The 18,748-nt window shown below is 46.9% G+C and overlaps 2 protein-coding genes across 2 annotated transcripts in view; both read right to left on the bottom strand.

The window, feature by feature from the left end:
- Window positions 1-18,748, bottom strand: part of LGI1 (leucine rich glioma inactivated 1) — a 290,579-nt gene that overhangs the window by 183,117 nt on the left and 88,714 nt on the right. The window lies entirely within an intron of this gene.
- FFAR4 (free fatty acid receptor 4) lies at window positions 36-13,988 on the bottom strand. Its single transcript, XM_056850484.1, has 4 exons — window positions 13,920-13,988; window positions 12,229-12,957; window positions 4,630-4,758; window positions 36-443 (listed from the first exon to the last, which is right to left on the bottom strand). Exons 1-4 carry the CDS (start codon window positions 13,986-13,988, stop codon window positions 36-38), a joined length of 1,335 nt encoding a protein of 444 aa, XP_056706462.1.

The raw sequence follows: 18,748 nt of genomic DNA, 5'->3' as shown, positions 1-18,748 counted from the left end.
CAGGTGAGATAACCCTCATCATAAACAACACACCACTATCTGGTAACAACAGACAACATAACAGGTCCATGGTTATTGTTCCTGGGGGTCGTATCTGTTGCAGTCTCATTTCTTCCAGGTGGACCTGGGCAACAGAAAAAGAGTTGTCTCCACTCACGTCTGAAGTGAACTACATTATATAAAACAGGATTAACCACTGAATTGGCGAATGTGAATGCCATGATCCAGAAGAACACAGAAGGCAAAATGGCCACGTCGGGATGAAATCTCTGTACCAAAATGAGGAGAATGGTGATGATTATCGGGCTCCACATGACAAAGAAAGAGATCATCAGTACAAAGAGAGTCCGCAGCAGTCTGAAGTCTTGACGGGAAACTTGGATGTAGTTTCTCTTCGAATAGGCCATGCTGGCATGTAGACGACTCCTCGATTTTTTCGTAATCTGCATTAGAATATAAAGTCAACTTTTCAGACATGATTTTAAAAGGAATTTACTTCGAGGGTTAACACAGGTCAACAGCACCACTGATTTTGAACTTGATATTTCGGTGAAGGAGTGGTGTCTTCTAGCTAATCTACAAGCCTACCCTCCTCTGCACACACACACTTGTTTCCCTCGAATTGAGATGGAAATTATTGTTCTGAGATCCACAAGAATAAAGAATTTAGCTCATTATCACTGCAGCCATAGTAACGGTGCAGCCCAGGCCTCTCTCCCTGGTTGCTTACAGTCTGTTTTAAAGTAGCCCATCCTTTAATATGCACAGCCATGTACACCCAGTGTATGAAGAAACACATCCAGGCCACTGATAGCTTTGGATATTCCTGTATTCCATAAAACAAGAAGTAATGAAAAGATCACACTCTAACACCATGCTCAGAATGAGCACCTCGCTTTTGAAATAAAAAAAAAGGCTGGTGAATGAAAAGTTTCAGGGGAGAACTACAAGGATAGGAAAACATCCTGAAGGAAAGTGATACGAAGAAAGCCTGAGGAAACCATTTAGTTTCCAGTGAATACGCTTCAGTGGGAAATACGTTGAGTTTTCACATGCGTATTGAACACATAAAGCTGCCTTATGGTAGCTCTTTTCCCATGTTACCGTGAACACATGTACAACCACATATATGTGCATACATCAGGTTGTTAAGAAAGAGGCAATGTCCATTCACTTTACAAATGAAATTAAATGTGAGGTTTAAATCACACATTGAGCTATTGAATGTAACACAAGAATTATACAGCTGAGTCAGACTATCAAGGTAGTATTAACTACTCAGACTAGCTGTCCAGGGACTCAGGTCGAAGTCTTTCACGTCACCTGATTCTTGTCACTGGAGATGTCAGGGATTGAACCAGGAACCTTCTGCATGCAAAACAGATGGTGTACCACTGAGACACAGACCCTGCCCATGTCTTCAATTACTGGAAACCATGCCAGATGGACATGTGAGCATTCACCACACCCACAACATATAGAATGAGAAGTAATGAACAGATAATCTGAACAGATTGGTACTAAACTTCTAAAAAGCGTTCTGCAATAAAAAGAGCTACTTGGGGAGCCTAGTTGGAACAGGTTAGGGAGGGTGGTTTGGAGCAAGCTAGATATTAGAAAGGCACTACTGTGCTCAACCAGGAACTTCCTGAGTCAACTTGGTTTCATTCTGGGATGGCAGATGCTAAAGACAAAAGGAAGTACCACTTCACATAATAAGTAGTTGACTTGTGGAACTCAATATGTGGTTATGGCTGCTGGCTTAGATGGGCTTCAAAGGTTGTCAGACCATGAACACATGAAGTTGCCTTATACTGAATCAATCAGACCCTTGGTCCCTCAAAGTCAGTATTGTCTATTCAGACTGGCAGTGGCTCTCCTGGGTCTCAGGCAGAAGTCTTTCACATCACCTACTTGCCTAGTCCCTTTAACTGGAGATACTGGGGATTGAACCTGGGACCTTCTGCATGCCAAGCAGGTGCTCTACAAATGGCTCTACAAACTGAGCCACAGCCCCTCCCCAATTTAGGGAGGATTGTTCTATTGCAGCCAGTTAGCCACAATAACTAAATAAGACTTCCAGAATGAGAAAGCAAAAAGTCTCTGTTTGTTAGTTACTGGAGGACAGTCAAATACTGTTTCCAGATCGATTCTGTATTGCATATAACTGGACACTATTCAAAATAGGATGTTAGACTAGCTGGGCTATTAGTCTGATCCAGCATGGCTTCTCTTATGTTATATTAACCTGTAATAAAGTCATAAAGTCTGATGGGTGGGAGTGCAAAAGTCAGTAAACAAATCTGTAAATTGCTCAGGAAGTAAAGATTTCTCACTGAAACTCTGCACTGGTGCAGACACCTTTGCAGTTTGCTAGACATATTGTTCATTTGCCTATCTATGGGTCAAGAACATTTTATAGGTGACACACACAAAGCTGTAACAGACCATTAATCCCCCTAAAGGTAAAGGTCTCCTGTGCAAGCACTGGGTCATTCCTGACCCATGGGGTGATGTCACATCCCGATGTTTACTAGGCAGACTTTGTTTACGGGGTGGTTTACCAGTGCCTTCCCCAGTCATCTTCCCTTTACCCCCAGCAAGCTGGGTACTCATTTTACTGACCTCGGAAGGATGGAAGGCTGAGTCAACCTTGAGCCGGCTACCTGAAACCAACTTCCGTAGGGATTGAACTCAGGTAGTGAGCAGAGCTTGGACTGCAGTACTGCAGCTTACCGCTCTGCGCCTAGCCCAGTAATATCTACTGTGAAGTTCACCAAGATCTTTCCCATTCCCAGTCCTGTTTCTTCATGTGGAGGCACAAGGAATTGAACCAAGGACCTTTCACATGCCAAGTATGTATTCTACCACTAAGCTGTGACATCTTTTGATTCAGAAAAACAAAACCTGTTTTTATCTGCAGTCTGCAAACCAACACTCTCATACTTGCAATACACCACCACTTTCAATTCAAGGCATTTTTATCCTAAATTGGAAGCGCCTTTGAGTTTCTCTCACAATTTGCATGTATATTTTTCATACAGGAGACAAGACACTATTCAGAGAAGTCATTCTAAAGTTTACAGTGCAATCCTCAGCAGAGTTACCCCCTACCAAACCCACTGATTTCAATGGATTTACAAGGGCATAACTCTGTTTTGGATTGCACTAAATCCTAAAAGGTCTGGGAGTAGGTTATCCAAGGAAATACCTTCGCCTACACTGATCTAAGAAGAGGGTCTGCTCTGAATACCTTTCCTAAAAAAGGTAAAGGTAGTCCTCTGTGCAAGCACTGGGTGATTACTGACCCATGGGGTGATGTCACATCCCGACGTTTACTAGGCAGATTTGGTTTACGGGGTGGTTTGCCATTGCCTTCCCCAGTCATCTACACTTTACCCCCAGCAAGTGGGTACTCATTTTACCGACCTCGGAAGGATGGATGGCTGAGTCAGCTACCTGAAACCAATTGAACTCAGGTCATGAGCAGAGCTTTTGACAGCAGTACTGCAGCTTACCACTCTTCACCATGGGGCTCCTCAATATCTTTCCTATAGGAAATCAAATTGGGAAGGACAAGGAGCAGCTGAGCTCTCTCAGTAGTGGCAATGTCTTCCTCCCCAGACAAGTTAGTCCCTTCCTTATTTCTACTAAAGAAATTTCTACTCCAGCATGCATTTATAGGACAAGGTGAACTACAGTTTTAATTGACCTTTCATTTTATAATGAACTGCTCTGCTGACAGCTCTGTGTGTCACTTTCTAGTCTTAACTGGAAACCATTACTGTATTATAATTGCATCTTTGTAAACCATGTTAATGCTTCAAATGCTTATCCGGTTTTTAACAGCAGATATAGGGACCACCATTACGCGGACCCATGCTGTGGCAAAAGCCACCCCTCCCCTCCCGCGCCATTTTCCTAACCATGTCAGAGTCCCATGGAGCGCTGATATGTTTCAAGCGTAAGGCAAATAGCAGCTCAGGCTGATGACCAAGGTGAGGAAAATGTTGGAGAAGGGAAAGGATTAAAATTAACCCATGTCACAGCCTCAATCTGAATTGGGGTCTCTCTCTCTCTCTCTCTGTGTGTGTGTGTGTAAAGTGCTGTCAAGTCATACCTGACTTATGGCTTCCTGGCCGCAGGCAAGCGAGAAGCAGAGGTGGTTTGCCATTGCCTTTTTCTGCAGAGCCTTCCTTGGTGGTCTCCCTTCCAATCACCAGCTTTGCTTAACTTCCGAAATCTGATGAGACCAGGTTATGCAGTGCTGCCTTCTCTCCCAGGATCCCTGTGGCTGCTACTTATCCTTTTTAAAAAAGAGAGATCCATTCGCAGATCTCCCCACACAATGGAGTTTGACCTTAAATACCCTTTGGAGGATGTAGGGTAAGAAACAAACTTTATACCATTAGAAAATGACGGCAAATTATTGTCTGTGAAATGATCAGGAACAGGAAAAGGTGTGTCCCTTACTGTATTGCGCACTTTATAACCCTTGAGTAAATAGCTTATTGATCATGCCCTGTAATTATTATCTAGTTATACAACTACAGGTCCATCTGCCATCTCTCTTGATTGACTTATAAGCGCTGGTTCATTTGTTAGTATAAGAATAACATAGTAAAATACCTGTAAAATCTTTGAGTAACTGATGACGATTACTAGTCCCGGTATCAGGAAGACTACAACAGTAAAGGAGATATCCCAAGCAATTTCTCCGGCAGTGCTGGGCCATATCAGGGTGCAAATGAATGCTTCCTGTAATCAAAGCACAAAAGCTCCATAAATATTATGATTGGGCTATTTGTTTTTCATCATAAAAATTCTAAGAAAGGGGCCAGCCTGCTCTGAGAATAGATCATCGCTAGCCACACAGAAACTAGGGAAATTGTGAACCATCAGCATACATTTGTAATTGTCATATAGAGCATGTTTAAATAAAGCTGTATAAACACTTGGGATCTCGAAAGTAAAAACAGAATAATTGCAGCAATATCATTAAGAAGCTAAACAAATATGAGAGGCAGTTATCATGTCTAACCTCATGTTACCTATATCAAATCTGATTTCCTTACGCTAACAGATGCAAGGTACTAAAAAATGGGAAAGATGTGCCTACAAATTATTGATGATTACATTCTCCAGTTACATCCTCTGTGGTGGTCCACACAGTAACCATGCATTTTGTACATACACATCTGGGTCTTGCACAATGCACAGGTACAAGAGAGTTTGTTTACTCAACATAAATGATACAATCTGTGCGTAACAAATTGTTTTGTCGTCTGATGGTATAAAAGCTGCTGACCAAGTCAGTAGTGAACCAAGCGTTTCTCACAGATGATAAAAGTTGAAAAAAGCTGAAAGAAAAAGCTAAAAAGAGACTTTCTTTGCCTTATACCACATATAAACCCTAGGCTTAAATAATATACAAAAGCAAGAATATATCCTAAGGTTTAAGACAGAATGTTTAGAAGCTGATTCAGCTCCAGCATCTGTTGCTGGAACTTGGTAAGTGAACTTGGTAAGGCATTATCATTACAATAATCCAATCTTGGCTTTCGTTCTTTTTGATGATTATGATATCTGTTTACTTGTATGGAACAGGATAGTCCTGAAATGTGGGCATGGGAAAACATCCAATGTCCAATTTCAATGTTAATTGCCACTAAAATTCCATGTAAAATCTTGAGATGGCGATGAATAACAGCTGAAAATAAATACAGTATAAACTGGAAATGAATTACAGCTTCCAGACTGCTATCCTGTTTTACTGGGTGGGAATTAGTCTATCCTTTCGTGTCCTTTATTGCTTGACATTGCTTGTCAAATGCAATATGAAGTAAGACAAACATCACTGGCCCCAAAAGGAAACTGTTTTCAACTTTTCACAGGTCTCAGTTTGTTCCAGTACAACCCTAAGAACACACTCTTGGAAGTAAGCCCCATTGAACAGACCTGAGCAGAATTCTGAGTTTCACAGTTCGGGGCTTTCCTATTCCATACAACAGATATAATAACCATCAAAAAGAATTCTGAATGCTTATGACTGCTCTCTTAAGCAAGGGCCCCTTTTGTACCACGGGCTCTTCGCCTTAAAGTGGAGTTGTACATCTTAAAATGTCTTTCTCTACGTATCAAGAGCTTTATGCTTCTTTTAAGGCTTCGAAGAATTACACTGCAATCCGGGGCAGAGTTACTCCAGCCTAAGAGCCCATTCCTGAAGGGGGGGGGCGAAGCTCTTTAGGAGCCAGCGTGACCTTGCGCCAGCATAGGTGCCACCTTATCATGGAATAAGGTGGCACCTATGCTGGTGCAGGGGCAAACATGCCGGTTCCCAGGTGCCTCCAGCGCAGCCATGCTGGCAGCACTCTCCTGGAAGGGAAAGCTCTCATCGGCGTGCGGGGGGGGGGGTGTTCCTGGGGGTGGAGCAGCCTTTAGGCAGCGTTCACAGCCCTTTCACTCTGGGAACGCCAACTTGAGCGGTGGCAGGGCTGCACCCCTTTTCTGGTGGCACAGCCTCGCTGTTCACTATGGGGCATTTCCCCCTTTTAATAATGTTACACTTTTATAAAGGGATTTCCCCCCCTCCGTTTAGCCAGGAAGCCTCGGAGGAGACAGCGTGGCTGTGCCACTCCTGGCCGCCACAGATCCAACCCCCCCTTCAAGAATGGGCTGCCCATCCATTGATTTAACTCTGTATAGCACTGCCATGCCGGTGTCCAACATAACTCTAGGCACATCAACCTTGAGTTCTCCCTCAGCTCGGTCTTTCTCAAAACCATCTTTTGTACCCAAAACTGTGGCAAAGTAGTCATTTGAAGTGTTTGCACCTTGTCCAAATGGCCACTAGTCCCTTTTCCATTCTATAACAACAACAACACTAAGATAGAGCATTTATATAGTGCTTTCTGAGAGTCTGAGGCAATCAACATATGGTGGCTTATATCCTACAGCCTATTTCCAATGATCAGTAATCATTTATGTTGGTAAAGAAGAGGGGCAGTGCCAACACCATCCTCCACAGACACCTACTTTCCCCTTATTTTATCCATGAAGGTTTCCTGATCCTCAGCGACATTTCTGGAATCCAGAGGTCCCACCTTGCATGGTCTTCCTTTATTACAGGCAGCTGGGTACAATTTGGTCTTTTCCAGTTCCAACACCAAGAAGCCAGTTTCTAACTACTTTGCAACACCTGCCAGTCCCAGTGTGTGTAAAGTGCCATCAAATCGGAGCCAATTTATGGTGACCGAGTGGGGTTTTCAAGGCAAGAGACTAACAGAGGTGGTTTGTTATTACCTGCCTATGTGTCATGCCCCTGGTATTCCTTGGAGGTCTCTATCCAAGTAGTAACCAGGACTGACCCTGTCTAGCTTCTGAGATTTGTCGAGATGAGGCTAGCCTGGGACATCCAGGTTAGGGCAGTTCCAGATGAGACACTTAATTTCTATTTATTTCCACATTTATACCCTGTCCCTCTAAGCATTCAAGGCAGAATAATCAAAACAACTATATTTAAACCAACCCCGATTACATCTCCTTTGATATGTCTACACTGTGTACTTTTGGTGAAGCATTCAGAGATCCTGCTAATAAGCAACCAACATCAAACTCCCCTTTAGATAATACAAGTATAACCTCTGCTCTGCGCTGGCTGCCTTCTCCCTAACTACAGCAAGGAGCCTACTCATAATATTTCACCTGGGCCTGGACCAATTAACTGCACATTATTTCCCCAGCTTTTATATCGGGAAACACAAGAGTGACTCTTTCCTTGATTTAATTGCCTGTGGATCAATAAGAAGGGGAGACTCTGCACACATATAGGTCATTTTTTCACGGAGGTTTGGCACGGTTTTGCCTTTGTTTTGGCCCACTTCAAATTTTTGATTTTTCATGAACGCTTCGAGCTTTAGCAGAAAAACCGCGTCAACTCCACGTCTTCTCAAACCTGTGTTGGTCCGTTCTTTGTGGTTGCTACGCGTTTTTTTCGCTCCATGAAAAACGTTCCTGGGTTCGGACCAATTGTCCCCGCCCATGTCGGCTAATTTCTCCTCCGCTGTGAACGGCGATTGGCTGGGAGAGTTTAAAGCCTGGGGGACAGCCTTCCTCCAAGGTAGGACAGATCTCCCTCTTGCAAATCCAAGCCAAAACTCCCGTCACCCTTCTGAAGAGGGGCAGCCAGTCTGCTCTGGGTCTCCCTCCTGCCGGTGCGATCCTGTGTGTGTGTGTGTGTTGGGGGGGGCATCCTGAGAGCGGCAAATCCAAGCCAAAACTCCCGTCACCCTTCTGAAGAGAGGCAGCCAGTCTGCTCTGGGTCTCCCTTCTCTATCTGGATAGAAGTTCCTGGCAATGGATGGCCGCAGCTCTACGGGGGGGGGGGGCACAATGATGACCGTCTGTCAAAGTCTGGAAAAGGGGGGTGGTGGCCAAGTACGGGGGGGGGATGGATGGGGAGCACGGTAAATAGAAAAGTTATATAAGGAAACCGGAGGGACTGGTGCTTTTTTTGGCTGGGGCTGTGTCCACAGAGGTGACCTGCACTAGGTAATCCGCTGGGCGAAGTTGGGGCGGAGTTGGGGGCGGGCATAAACCATGAGCTTTTCAGAAGGGGACAGACCAAACCGTTGTCGAATACTGCTTGCTTTGTTCCCATGGAAAACCAAAACTACTTCTGGATTGACGGGGATATAAAGACATGAATTTAAATCGCGCCCATGAAAAATAAATTAAAATCGCTTTTTTTTTTTTTGCTCCGCGGCAAGAGAGCATCAAAATCTTCCGTGAAAAGTGGGCCATAGAGAGAGTATGGAATTGAGAGGTCAATGATATACTGCATGCAAGGAAAACCTGGGGGCTGCCTTTCCTAAGGAAAAGCCACTTCAGGGGGGACACAGGGAGTAGAGAAGTGCAGAGGAGTGGGAAGGGTGCTTAGCTCTCCCTGGCCTGCCATTTATCAACTTTAAATTGCCCTCTCTTACTCACTTTTCCCTCAGCAAGTTTCCAAATGCATGAGGCCCTCCTCGCCACTTCTATTTAGTCAATTTTATTCCCCCCCCCACCACTTTCTCTAATGAACTCAGGACAGTGTACATGGTTCTCCCTTCCCTATTGTATCCTCACAGCAACTGGGGGGGGGGGTAGATTAGGTTGAGAGTGTGTAACTGGTCTAAGGTCATTGAGGTTCATGGTGGTGGGGGCTTTGAATTCAGGTCTCCTAGATCCTAGTCCAGCACTGTAGCCATTACGCCACCCTGGCTCCTTTCTCATACCTCTGGCCTGTGCGGAGTAGTGGTTAAGGGTGGTGGACTCTAATCTGGAGAACCAGGTTGGTTCCCCCGCTCCTCCACATGAAGCCATCTGGGTGACCTGGGGCTAGTCACAGTTCTCTCAGAACTCTCTCAGCCTCACCTACCTCACGAGGTATCTGTTCTGGGGAGGGGAAGGTGGCTGTAAGCCGGTTTGATTCTTCCTTAAGTGGCAGAGGAAGTCAGCATATAAAAACCAACTCTTCTTCTTCTTATTCTTCTTTTAACGTGTTTTTTAATGTGTCGGTCCACCATGAGAGCATTTTAAACTTGCAGCCACCTGTTCTCCACAGTAACCAAAGTATTCGTTATGTGGAGATCTGATGAGATTGGGCTATACCCGTCCCTTAAAATAAATAAATACTGTGATAGAATGTAAAAGCCAGGCGAAGCCAATCTTGGAAGCTAAGCAGGGTCAACTTTGGTTAGTACCTGGATGGGAGCCAATCAAGGAAGTCCAGGGTTGAACATATTAAAAGCTTTCTCATACTGAATCATCAGACCCTTGGTCAGTCCAAGTCAGTATTGTCTACTCAGACTGGCAACAGCCATCCAGGGTCTCAGGCAGAGGTCTTTCACATGACCTACTTGCCTATTCCCTTTAACTGGAGATGCCGGGGATTGAACCTGGGCCCTTCTGTATACCAAGCAGATGCTCTACCAATGAGCCACAGCTATCCAGAGGCAGGCAATGGCAAATCACCTCTGTCTCTTGCCCTGAAAACCAAATCCTAGGGGGGCGGTTCCCAAACTGTACTCCACGGAGCACTGGGTGCTCTGAGAAACATCTCCTAGTGCTCCGTGAAGAGACTGGAAAGAAAAATACTACTGTACTTTGGTTTCGTATGTAGGTGCTAGGTGAAAATTAGTGTTTCCTGATGAATTTCTCTCCTGAAAAGCGCTCCATGACTCAAAAAGTTTGGGAACCGCTGTCCTAGGGGGTTACCAGAAATTGGCTGTGATTTCTCCCCCCCCCCCCAAAAAAAGTATCCCTCCAACTTCATACTTATTCGAAGCACACTTAAGGGAAAGCAGCGGGGTAACCGCACTTGTATTCCCAGCGATGTATTAAGAGTTTGAAAATGTTATAAAAAATACTGTTTGCACTTTGTTTGGCCCCTTTAGCTGTGAAGACGTTTTCCAACCATTTATAAGCCGTGGTATCCAAAAACCCTGGGGGTTACCGCACTTTGTATTCCCAGCAATGTATTAAGAGTTTGAAAATGTTATTAAAAACATCGCTTTAAAAGGGTTTTTGGATACCACGGCTTATAAATGGTTGGAAGACATCTTCACAGCTAAAGGGGCCAAAGTGCGAACAGTATTTTTTATAACGTTTTCAAACTCTTAATACATCGGTGGGAATACATAGAAAGAGCGAACAGTCTTTTTTATAACGTTTTCAAACTCTTAGTACATCGCTGGGAATACCTAGTGCGGTAACATCCCCTTTTAAAGCGATGTTTTTAATAACATTTTCAAACTCTTAATACATCGCTTGGAATACACAGTGCGGTAACCCCACCAGTCCCATGAAGCTTTTTTCTGAAGAAGCCTGTTGAGGATCTGGCCCTATGGAGGCTTCTTCGTGTTCTTTTGCCCTTTCACTGGGCACTCTTGGCCATCTTCTGGGCATGGAATAGGGGTCACTGGGACACTCCATAGGGCCAGATCCTAAACAGGCTTCTTCAGAAAAAAGCTTCATGGGACTGGTGGGGTTACCGCAGTGTGTATTCCCAGTGATGTATTAAGAGTTTGGAAATGTTATTAAAAACATCGCTTTAAAAGGGGCTGTTACCGCACTAGGTATTCCCAGCGATGTATTAAGATTGGTTCTTGTGGGTTATCCGGGCTGTGTGACCGTGGTCTTGGTATTTTCTTTCCTGACGTTTCGCCAGCAGCTGTGGCAGGCATCTCCAGAGGAGTAACACCGAAGGACAGTGTCTCTCAGTGTCAAGTGTGTAGGAAGAGTAATATATAGTCAGAAAGGGGTTGGGTTGAGCTGAATCATTGTCCTGCAATGATACTTTTTTGATACTTTTTGCAGGACAATGATTCAGCTCAACCCCCCCCCCCTTTCTGACTATCTATTACTCTTCCTACACACTTGACACTGAGAGACACTGTCCTTCAGTGTTACTCCTCTGGAGATGCCTGCCACAGCTGCTGGGGAAACGTCAGGAAAGAAAATACCAAGACCACGGTCACACAGCCCGGATAACCCACAAGAACCAATGAACTCTGACCGTGAAAGCCTTCGACGATGTATTAAGAGTTTGAAAACGTTCTAAAAAAGACTGTTTGCTCTTTCTATGTATTCCCAGTGATGTATTAAGAGTTTGAAAAGTTTTAAAAAAGACTGTCCGCTCTATGTATTCCCACCGATGTATTAAGAGTTTGAAAACGTTCTAAAAAAGACTGTTCGCTCTTTCTATGTATTCCCACCGATGTATTAAGAGTTTGAAAACATTATAAAAAGTACTGTTCGCTCTTTCTATGTATTCCCACCGATGTATTAAGAGTTTGAAAAGTTCTAAAAAGTACTGTTCGCTCTTTCTATGTATTCCCAGCGATGTATTAAGAGTTTGAAAAGTTCTAAAAAGTACTGTTCGCTCTTTCTATGTATTCCCAGCGATGTATTAAGAGTTTGAAAAGTTATAAAAAGTACTGTTCGCTCTTTCTATGTATTCCCAGCGATGTACTAAGAGTTTGAAAAGTTATAAAAAGTACTGTTCGCTCTTTCTATGTATTCCCACCGATGTATTAAGAGTTCGAAAACGTTCTAAAAAGTACTGTTCGCACTTGGTGTGTGTGTGTGTGGGGGGGGAAGCAGCTGCGAACGTCCCGCACCGCGCCGGGGGTTGGGCTGGATGACCCCGTGGGGGCCCCCCGTCCGCCTCGCCGCTCCCGTCCCTACCTGGCCATCGGCGCGCACGGGCACGACGGTGAAGAAGAGGGAGAGCGGCAGGGCGGCCAGGGCCGAGAAGGCCCAGATGGCGAGCAGGGCGGCGGCCAGGAGGCGTCCGGGGCAGGGCCGCAGGGGCCGGAGGCGCACGATGCTGACGGCGCGCTCGAGGCTGACGGCGGCCAGCGAGAGGATGGCGACGCTGCCGCTGAGGCCCATCAGGTAGACGAGGAGGTGGCAGGCGGGCTCGCCCAGCGTCCAGCTCTCCGTCCAGCGCACCACCAGCACCAGCGGCACGGCGCCCACGAAGAGCACGTCGGCGCAGAAGAGGTTGAGCACCAGGCAGCCCGAGGCGCGCAGGCGGCGGCCGCGGCGGCGCAGGAGCAGCGCGATGCCCCACGCGTTGGCGGCCAGGGCCAGCGCCAGCAGCAGCGCCAGCGCCGCCGTCTCCAGGGCGGTGAGGGCCACGCGGTCGGCGCCCTTGAACTCCGAGAAGAAGGGGAAGAGGCGGCTGGCGTTGGCCGTCGGGGGGGCGTCGGGCGGTCGGCGGAGGGGAGGGGCGCCGGCCGCCCCCCCGACGGGTCCCCCCAGGGCCGCGGTGCGCGCCGACGGGCCGGCCAGGGCAGGGTCCTCCTCCTCCTCCTCCTCCGGGCCGTCGGGGTCGGACGGCGCGCCAGGCTGGCTCGACGGCTCTGCGCGCACGAGGAAGTGGCAGGAGGCGGCCGGGGAGGGTCCGCAGGGCTGGCCCGGGACACCCAAGGGCTTTACGGGCAGGTGACGAGCGAGGGACGGGGAGGCGCGCGCGCCTTGGCGGCGGGCCACGGGACGGGGGGGACCCGTGGGCCAAGAGCGCACGGCCGCTTCAGACTCCGCGGTGGTTCCCAGCCTTTTTTTGACCAGGGACCACTAGGGGCGAAAACGCCCGGTCGCTTCAGCCTCCTTTCTTCCCTGTTCCAGCCAGGATTCAGCCAGGATCGAACGCACGGACGTTCGAAGAACGTTCAGCCAGGATCGAACGCACGGACGTTCTTCCCTGTTCCAGCCAGGATTCAGCTGAATCCTGGCTGGAACAGGGAAGAACGTCCGTGCGTTCGATCCGACCGTCCGTGCGTTCGATCCTGGCTGAACGTTCTTCGAACGTCCGTGCGTTCGAAGAACGTTCGTGCGTTCGATCCTGGCTGAATCCTGGCTGGAACAGGGAAGAAAGGAGGCTCAAGCGACCGGGCGTTTTCGCCCTAGGACTTTTTTGTTCGGCGCAGGGACCCCAAGGTTCAAAATAAAAATTCCGGGAATTTGAAAAAAAAACTTTAATCAGAACTGTTAGTTAAACGTTAAACTTAGAATTATATTTGAATATATATATTTTATAATAGAGAACTTTTAATTGAGAATATTAATTTATTATGGGTTTATAACTTTGTTTCGCGGACCTTAATTTAGTTCTCGCGGACCCCTGGGGGTCCATGGACCCCTGGTTGGGAACCAGTGCTTTAGAGCCTCCTGGTGAAAACGCACGGTTGCTTGATCCTCCTTCAATCCCTGTTTCAGCCAGGATCGGACGCGGGCGTTTCGCTTAATGTGCGTTCGATCCTTGCTGGATCCTGACCGAAACAGGGAGTCAAGTGACCGTGCAGTGATGGAACTGGCTGAAATGGGACGGTTGTTGGCCACGGGACAGGGGTATCCAAGGGGCGAAAACGCACGGCCGCTTGATCCTCCTCTAATCCCTGTTTCAGCCAGGATCGGACGCACACCAGGCGCAACGCCCGCATTCGATCCTGGCTGAAACAGGGATTAAAGGAGGATCAAGCAACCGTGCGTTTTTGCCCCCGGGTTCCCTGTTTCAGCCGGGATCGATCACGTGCGTTTCGCCAAGCGTGCGTCCGATCCTGGCTGAAACAGGGAATCAAGCGACCGTGCGTTTTCACCCCACCGCGCTTGGGGAGAGTGGGTCGCGCGCAAGGGCTGTTGAGGGGGACCACGTGGGATGGATGGATGGCTTTCAAGCCACGGGAGGCAGCAGCAGATCCGTGATGGATGTACTGAAACACACTATAGGCTAGCTCGTTAGAAACAATGGGAGAGGCTGCACAGCCCGTTGAAGATAATGGGAGTAACTTTTTTGTGCTGTGATGTATTCCAATGGAGCCCGTGCAAGTCAACTGACAACCCCGGCTCCCACAATCTTCAATGGGTTTTGCAGCCTCTCCCATTGTTTCTAATGGGCTAGCCTGTCACCCGTTTTAGTGTATCCCTCCGTGGATTGCATTTCCCTAAAGTATGAGATCAGCTAGGGATGGGTACCTTTATGTTCCCCCCACCCGGCTGGGGAAAGGGTTGCACCCCCCCCTCAATTTAGCTCAGGACTCTCGCCCTGGCAGCCAGCAGTCTGTTTTAAAGTAGCCCACCTTTAATGTGCACTTAACTCCCCTTTAAAGCGACTGCCTTAAAGTTTTGCAAAAAGCAAGGGAGAACCTACCACGGACCCAGAATAACAGAATCATAGAGTTGGAAGGGGTCATACAGGCCATCTAGTCCAACCCCCTGCTTTATGCAGGATGATGAAGAAGAAGAGTTGGTTTTTATATACCAATTTTCTCTATCACTTAAGGAAGAATCAAACTGGCTTACAATCACCTTTCCCTTCCCCTCCCTACAACAGACATCCTGTGAGGTAGGTGGAGCTGAGAGAGCTCTGAGAGCTGTGACTAGCCCAAGGTCACCCAGCTGGCTTCATGTGTAGGAGTGGGGAAACCAACCCGGCTCACCAGATTAGTGTCCGCTGCTCATATGGAGGAATGGGGAATCAAACATGGTTCTCTAGATCAGCGTCCACCACTCCAAACAACTGCTCTTAACTAGTGCTCCACGCAGGCTCTCTCTACACCGTGCTGGATCAGCCTAGACTAGAGCATCCCTGACAAGTGCTTGTCCAGCCTCTGCTTAAAGACTGCCAGTGATGGGGAGCTCATCACCTCCCTAGGTAGCTGATTCCACTATCGAACAACTCTTACTGTACAAAATGTTTTTCCTAATATCCAGCTGGTACCTTTCTTCCCACAATTTAAACCCATCATTGCGAGTCCTATCCTCTTCTGCCAACAGGAACAGCTCCCTGCCCTCCTCTAAATGACAGCCCTTCAAATACTTAAAGAAAGCAATCATGTCCCCCCTCAAACCTCCTCTTCTCCAGATTAAACATTCCCAACTCCCTCAGCCTTTCCTCATAGGGCTTGGTCTCCAGGCCCCTCATCATCCTCGTCGCTCTCCTCTGCACCCGTTCGATTCTGTCCACGTCCTCCTGCCGCCCTTGTTAAGTTTGGTATTCCAAAGGCTACAATGATTGTGTAAATGGATTATCTGACATTTTAAAAAGGAAAACCACAGAACCCGGTGGAATTACACAGTCCCAACAATTAAAGAGGAAGGAATAATTACAGATCCCCGGTGGTAAATCGGTCAGATGACTGGGTCTCTCCCATTCAGGTTTTCAGGGAGTGAAGCCTCAGCCTCACAGCCAGAAATGCCATTTAGTGCAATGTTAACACTTTCCTACGAATGTGTGTGTGTGTGTGTGAAGTGCCCTCAAGTCACAGCTGACTTATGGCAACCCAGTAGGGTTTTCAAGGCAAGAGACTAACAGAGGTGATTTGCCAGTGCCTTCCTCCGCACAACAACGCTGGCATTCCTTGGTGATCTCCCATCCAATTACTAGTGCTGACCCTGCTTAGCTGCTGAGATCTGATTAGATCAGGCTAGCTGGGGCATCCAGGCATTCTTGTGAATAAGCCCTATTAAATATTCCTGAGCTGGACTGGGCGTACACCTGTTTAGGCTTGCACTCATTTACAAGAGAAGAAGAAGAGTTGGTTTTTATATACTGAGTTTCTCTACAACTTAAGGAAGAATCAAACTGGCTTACAATCACCTTCCCTTCCCCTTTCCACAACAGACACCCTGTGAGGTAGGTGGAGCTGAGAGAGCTGTGACTAGCACAAGGTCACCCAGCTGGCTTTATGTGGAGGAGTGGGGGAAACAAATCCAGTTCACCAGATTAGCCACCTCCGCTCATATGGAGGAGTGGGGAATCAAACCTAATTCTCCAGATCAGAGTCCACTTCTCCGAACCACACTTAACCACTACACCAGATGAAATTCATGGATCTAGACATTGGCAGAACCTTTCACAAGAGTCTCAGGGAGATCTGAAAAGCCAGGGTCCCTTATTTTCAAAAATTATGTATGGCGATGGGATCCTGAAAGGAAATGCTGCATTGTATTTATTACTGGATTCTTCAGGGGGTTTTTCTCCCCTACAACAGACTAACATGGCTACTCTTTTGCAGTTGAAATTAGAGGGTTCTCTTAGTTAAACATCAGTAGACTTCCCTGGGCAAATCTTTAAAGAGGGGACTGACATACCACCCCCACAGAATATTGTTGTTTCACTGATCTGCTGCTTAGAGCACTTTCCCCACAGATTTCTGATTTATGTCTCCATCCGTTATTTATTTCTCCAGTCAGAACTTGGTTGTCCCACTGATTTTCTACATCACAGGGACCCAACACGATTTAACCTATGGACACTTTGGGAGGTTTTTTTTTTTTGGGGGGGGGGAAGCAGGCATCACGACAAAGCCATCACGGGGAAGGGCAGTCACAATTTAGAACACAAGAAAAGCCCTGCTGGATCAGGCCAAGGCCCATCAAGTCCAGCAGTCTGTTCACGCACAGTGGCCAACCAGGTGCTTCCAGGAAGCCCACAAACAAGACTGCAGCAGCACCATCCTGCCTGTGTTCCACAGCACCTGATATAAAATAGGCAATTTGTGGTCCCAAGCCAGTCATCCTACTGTGATGGGAGGGGAGCAGCTATTTCAGAATGTGTGTTTCCTTAAAGCCTCAAAAGTGATGCCACTTGGAGACTTCTGAAGCATCTTCTGCCCCAGGGCAACTGCGTGGCCAATGTGTGAGACAGCATGGGGAGGGGCTGTGGCTCAGAGGTAGAGCATCTGCTTGATTTGCAGAAGGTCCCAGGTTCAACCCCCAGCATCTCCAGTTAAAGGAACCGGGCATGTAAGTGATGGGAAGGACCCCAGCCTGAGACCCTGGAGAGCCGCTGCCGGCCTGAGTAGACATTACTGACTTTGATGGACCAAGGGTTTGATACAGTATAAGGCAGCTTCATGTGTTCATGTGATGCTGGACTAGATGAAGCAGTGGTCTAATACAGCAGGGCACTTCTTGGGTTCCAAATGAGGTGGGGGAAGCAGAGGATAGCTTGTTGCTTTTGAGAAGAGGTGCTTTGGGGAAGAAGCAAGTGAGTGCCAGGAAACAAATCAGCAGGCATTGTGATGCCCATGGGCACCACGTTGGGGCTGTTCTACACCTTCCCATTCACACTTATGATGACTTAAGTTCACTTTCAAGGATTGTTCATTTTATCAGTTCCCTATTTGACCAGCCAATCCAGGTTGTCAGTTCATGCTGGAAATTTAGATGATATAAATTGCCAAAGCGATAAGCTTAAAGCCTGTTTCTTGGGGCAACCCATTTCCACCTTGATTCCACATTACAAAAGCCATTTTATGAATGATAGGGAAAATACAGGTCTCTGATGGTCATTCACACAACCTCTAGCTGTGTGCTGAGTTACTTTTTTCTATCCAAACTAACAACCCACGTTGCAGAGTTGCCTTGCAAACATTCCATTACTCACAAATTGTAACTCGTTGTGCTTTTGCACTTTAGGATTGCTTGCAGTAGTGCTTCAAATCAGCTTGTACTTGTAACAGAACTCTCATATGACTGCTTTGCAGAACATTTCAATCCAGGATGTCAGGTCAGACATAAGAAAAAATGTCCTGATATACTCTTGGTGGTTGTCTGACTCACCCTCAGCTGATCCTAAGTCTCCCTCCCTTAAGCTTTTTCAACCAATCGTTTCCAACAGTTTTGCACTATACAGACACTGCTTTTTCTTCCGTATTACTTCAATTTCAGAATCATATAATCAGATGCAAAGTAGATTGACCTCCGCCCCCACAAATTCATGTTAAGTTTCATGTCTATTTTGAACATTCCTGTTCTGGTTTGTTGAAAACCTTGTGGAGCTTAAAAATATAGCAGATAACAACAAAATGCTATTCCTATGGATACAGTTTTTGTATGTGGTTTGAGGAACGGATCTGGGGGCTTGCAGCTGCCTTATACACATGAAGCTGCCTTATACTGAATCAGACCCTTGGGACCATCAAAGTCAGTATTGTCTAATCAGACCGGTAGTGGCCCTCCAGGATCTCAGGCAGAGGTCTTTCACATCACCTACTTGCCTAGTCCTTTAACTGGAGATGCCGGGAACTAAACCTGAGACCTTCTGCATTCAGTAAAGAGTTAACCCACCTATCACCAGGCCCACATCTAAATCCCCCCTCTCGTGGCTGCTGTTTGCATCTAATTTATAAACTGAGGGCACTCTTAACACAAAACTACATCACTTATAAAATGCTAGAGGTACAACAAAAACCTATGC

The sequence above is a fragment of the Euleptes europaea genome, chromosome 5, assembly GCF_029931775.1.
Source record: "Euleptes europaea isolate rEulEur1 chromosome 5, rEulEur1.hap1, whole genome shotgun sequence".
In the NCBI taxonomy this organism is placed as follows: domain Eukaryota; kingdom Metazoa; phylum Chordata; class Lepidosauria; order Squamata; family Sphaerodactylidae; genus Euleptes; species Euleptes europaea.
Note: the sequence above shows the minus strand (reverse complement) of the source record. Positions and strands in the feature narration are given on the sequence as shown.

Coding starts and splice junctions, on each gene's coding strand:
- FFAR4 (XM_056850484.1), bottom strand. CDS start 13,988: ATGCGGGCGTTGCGCCTGGTGTGCGTCCGATCCTGGCTGAAACAGGGA. Junction 12,958..13,919: donor TAGAGGAGGATCAAGCGGCC/GTGCGTTTTCGC, acceptor GTCCCGGGCCAG/CCCTGCGGACCCTCCCCGGC. Junction 444..4,629: donor GTTACTCAAAGATTTTACAG/GTATTTTACTAT, acceptor ATTCTAATGCAG/ATTACGAAAAAATCGAGGAG.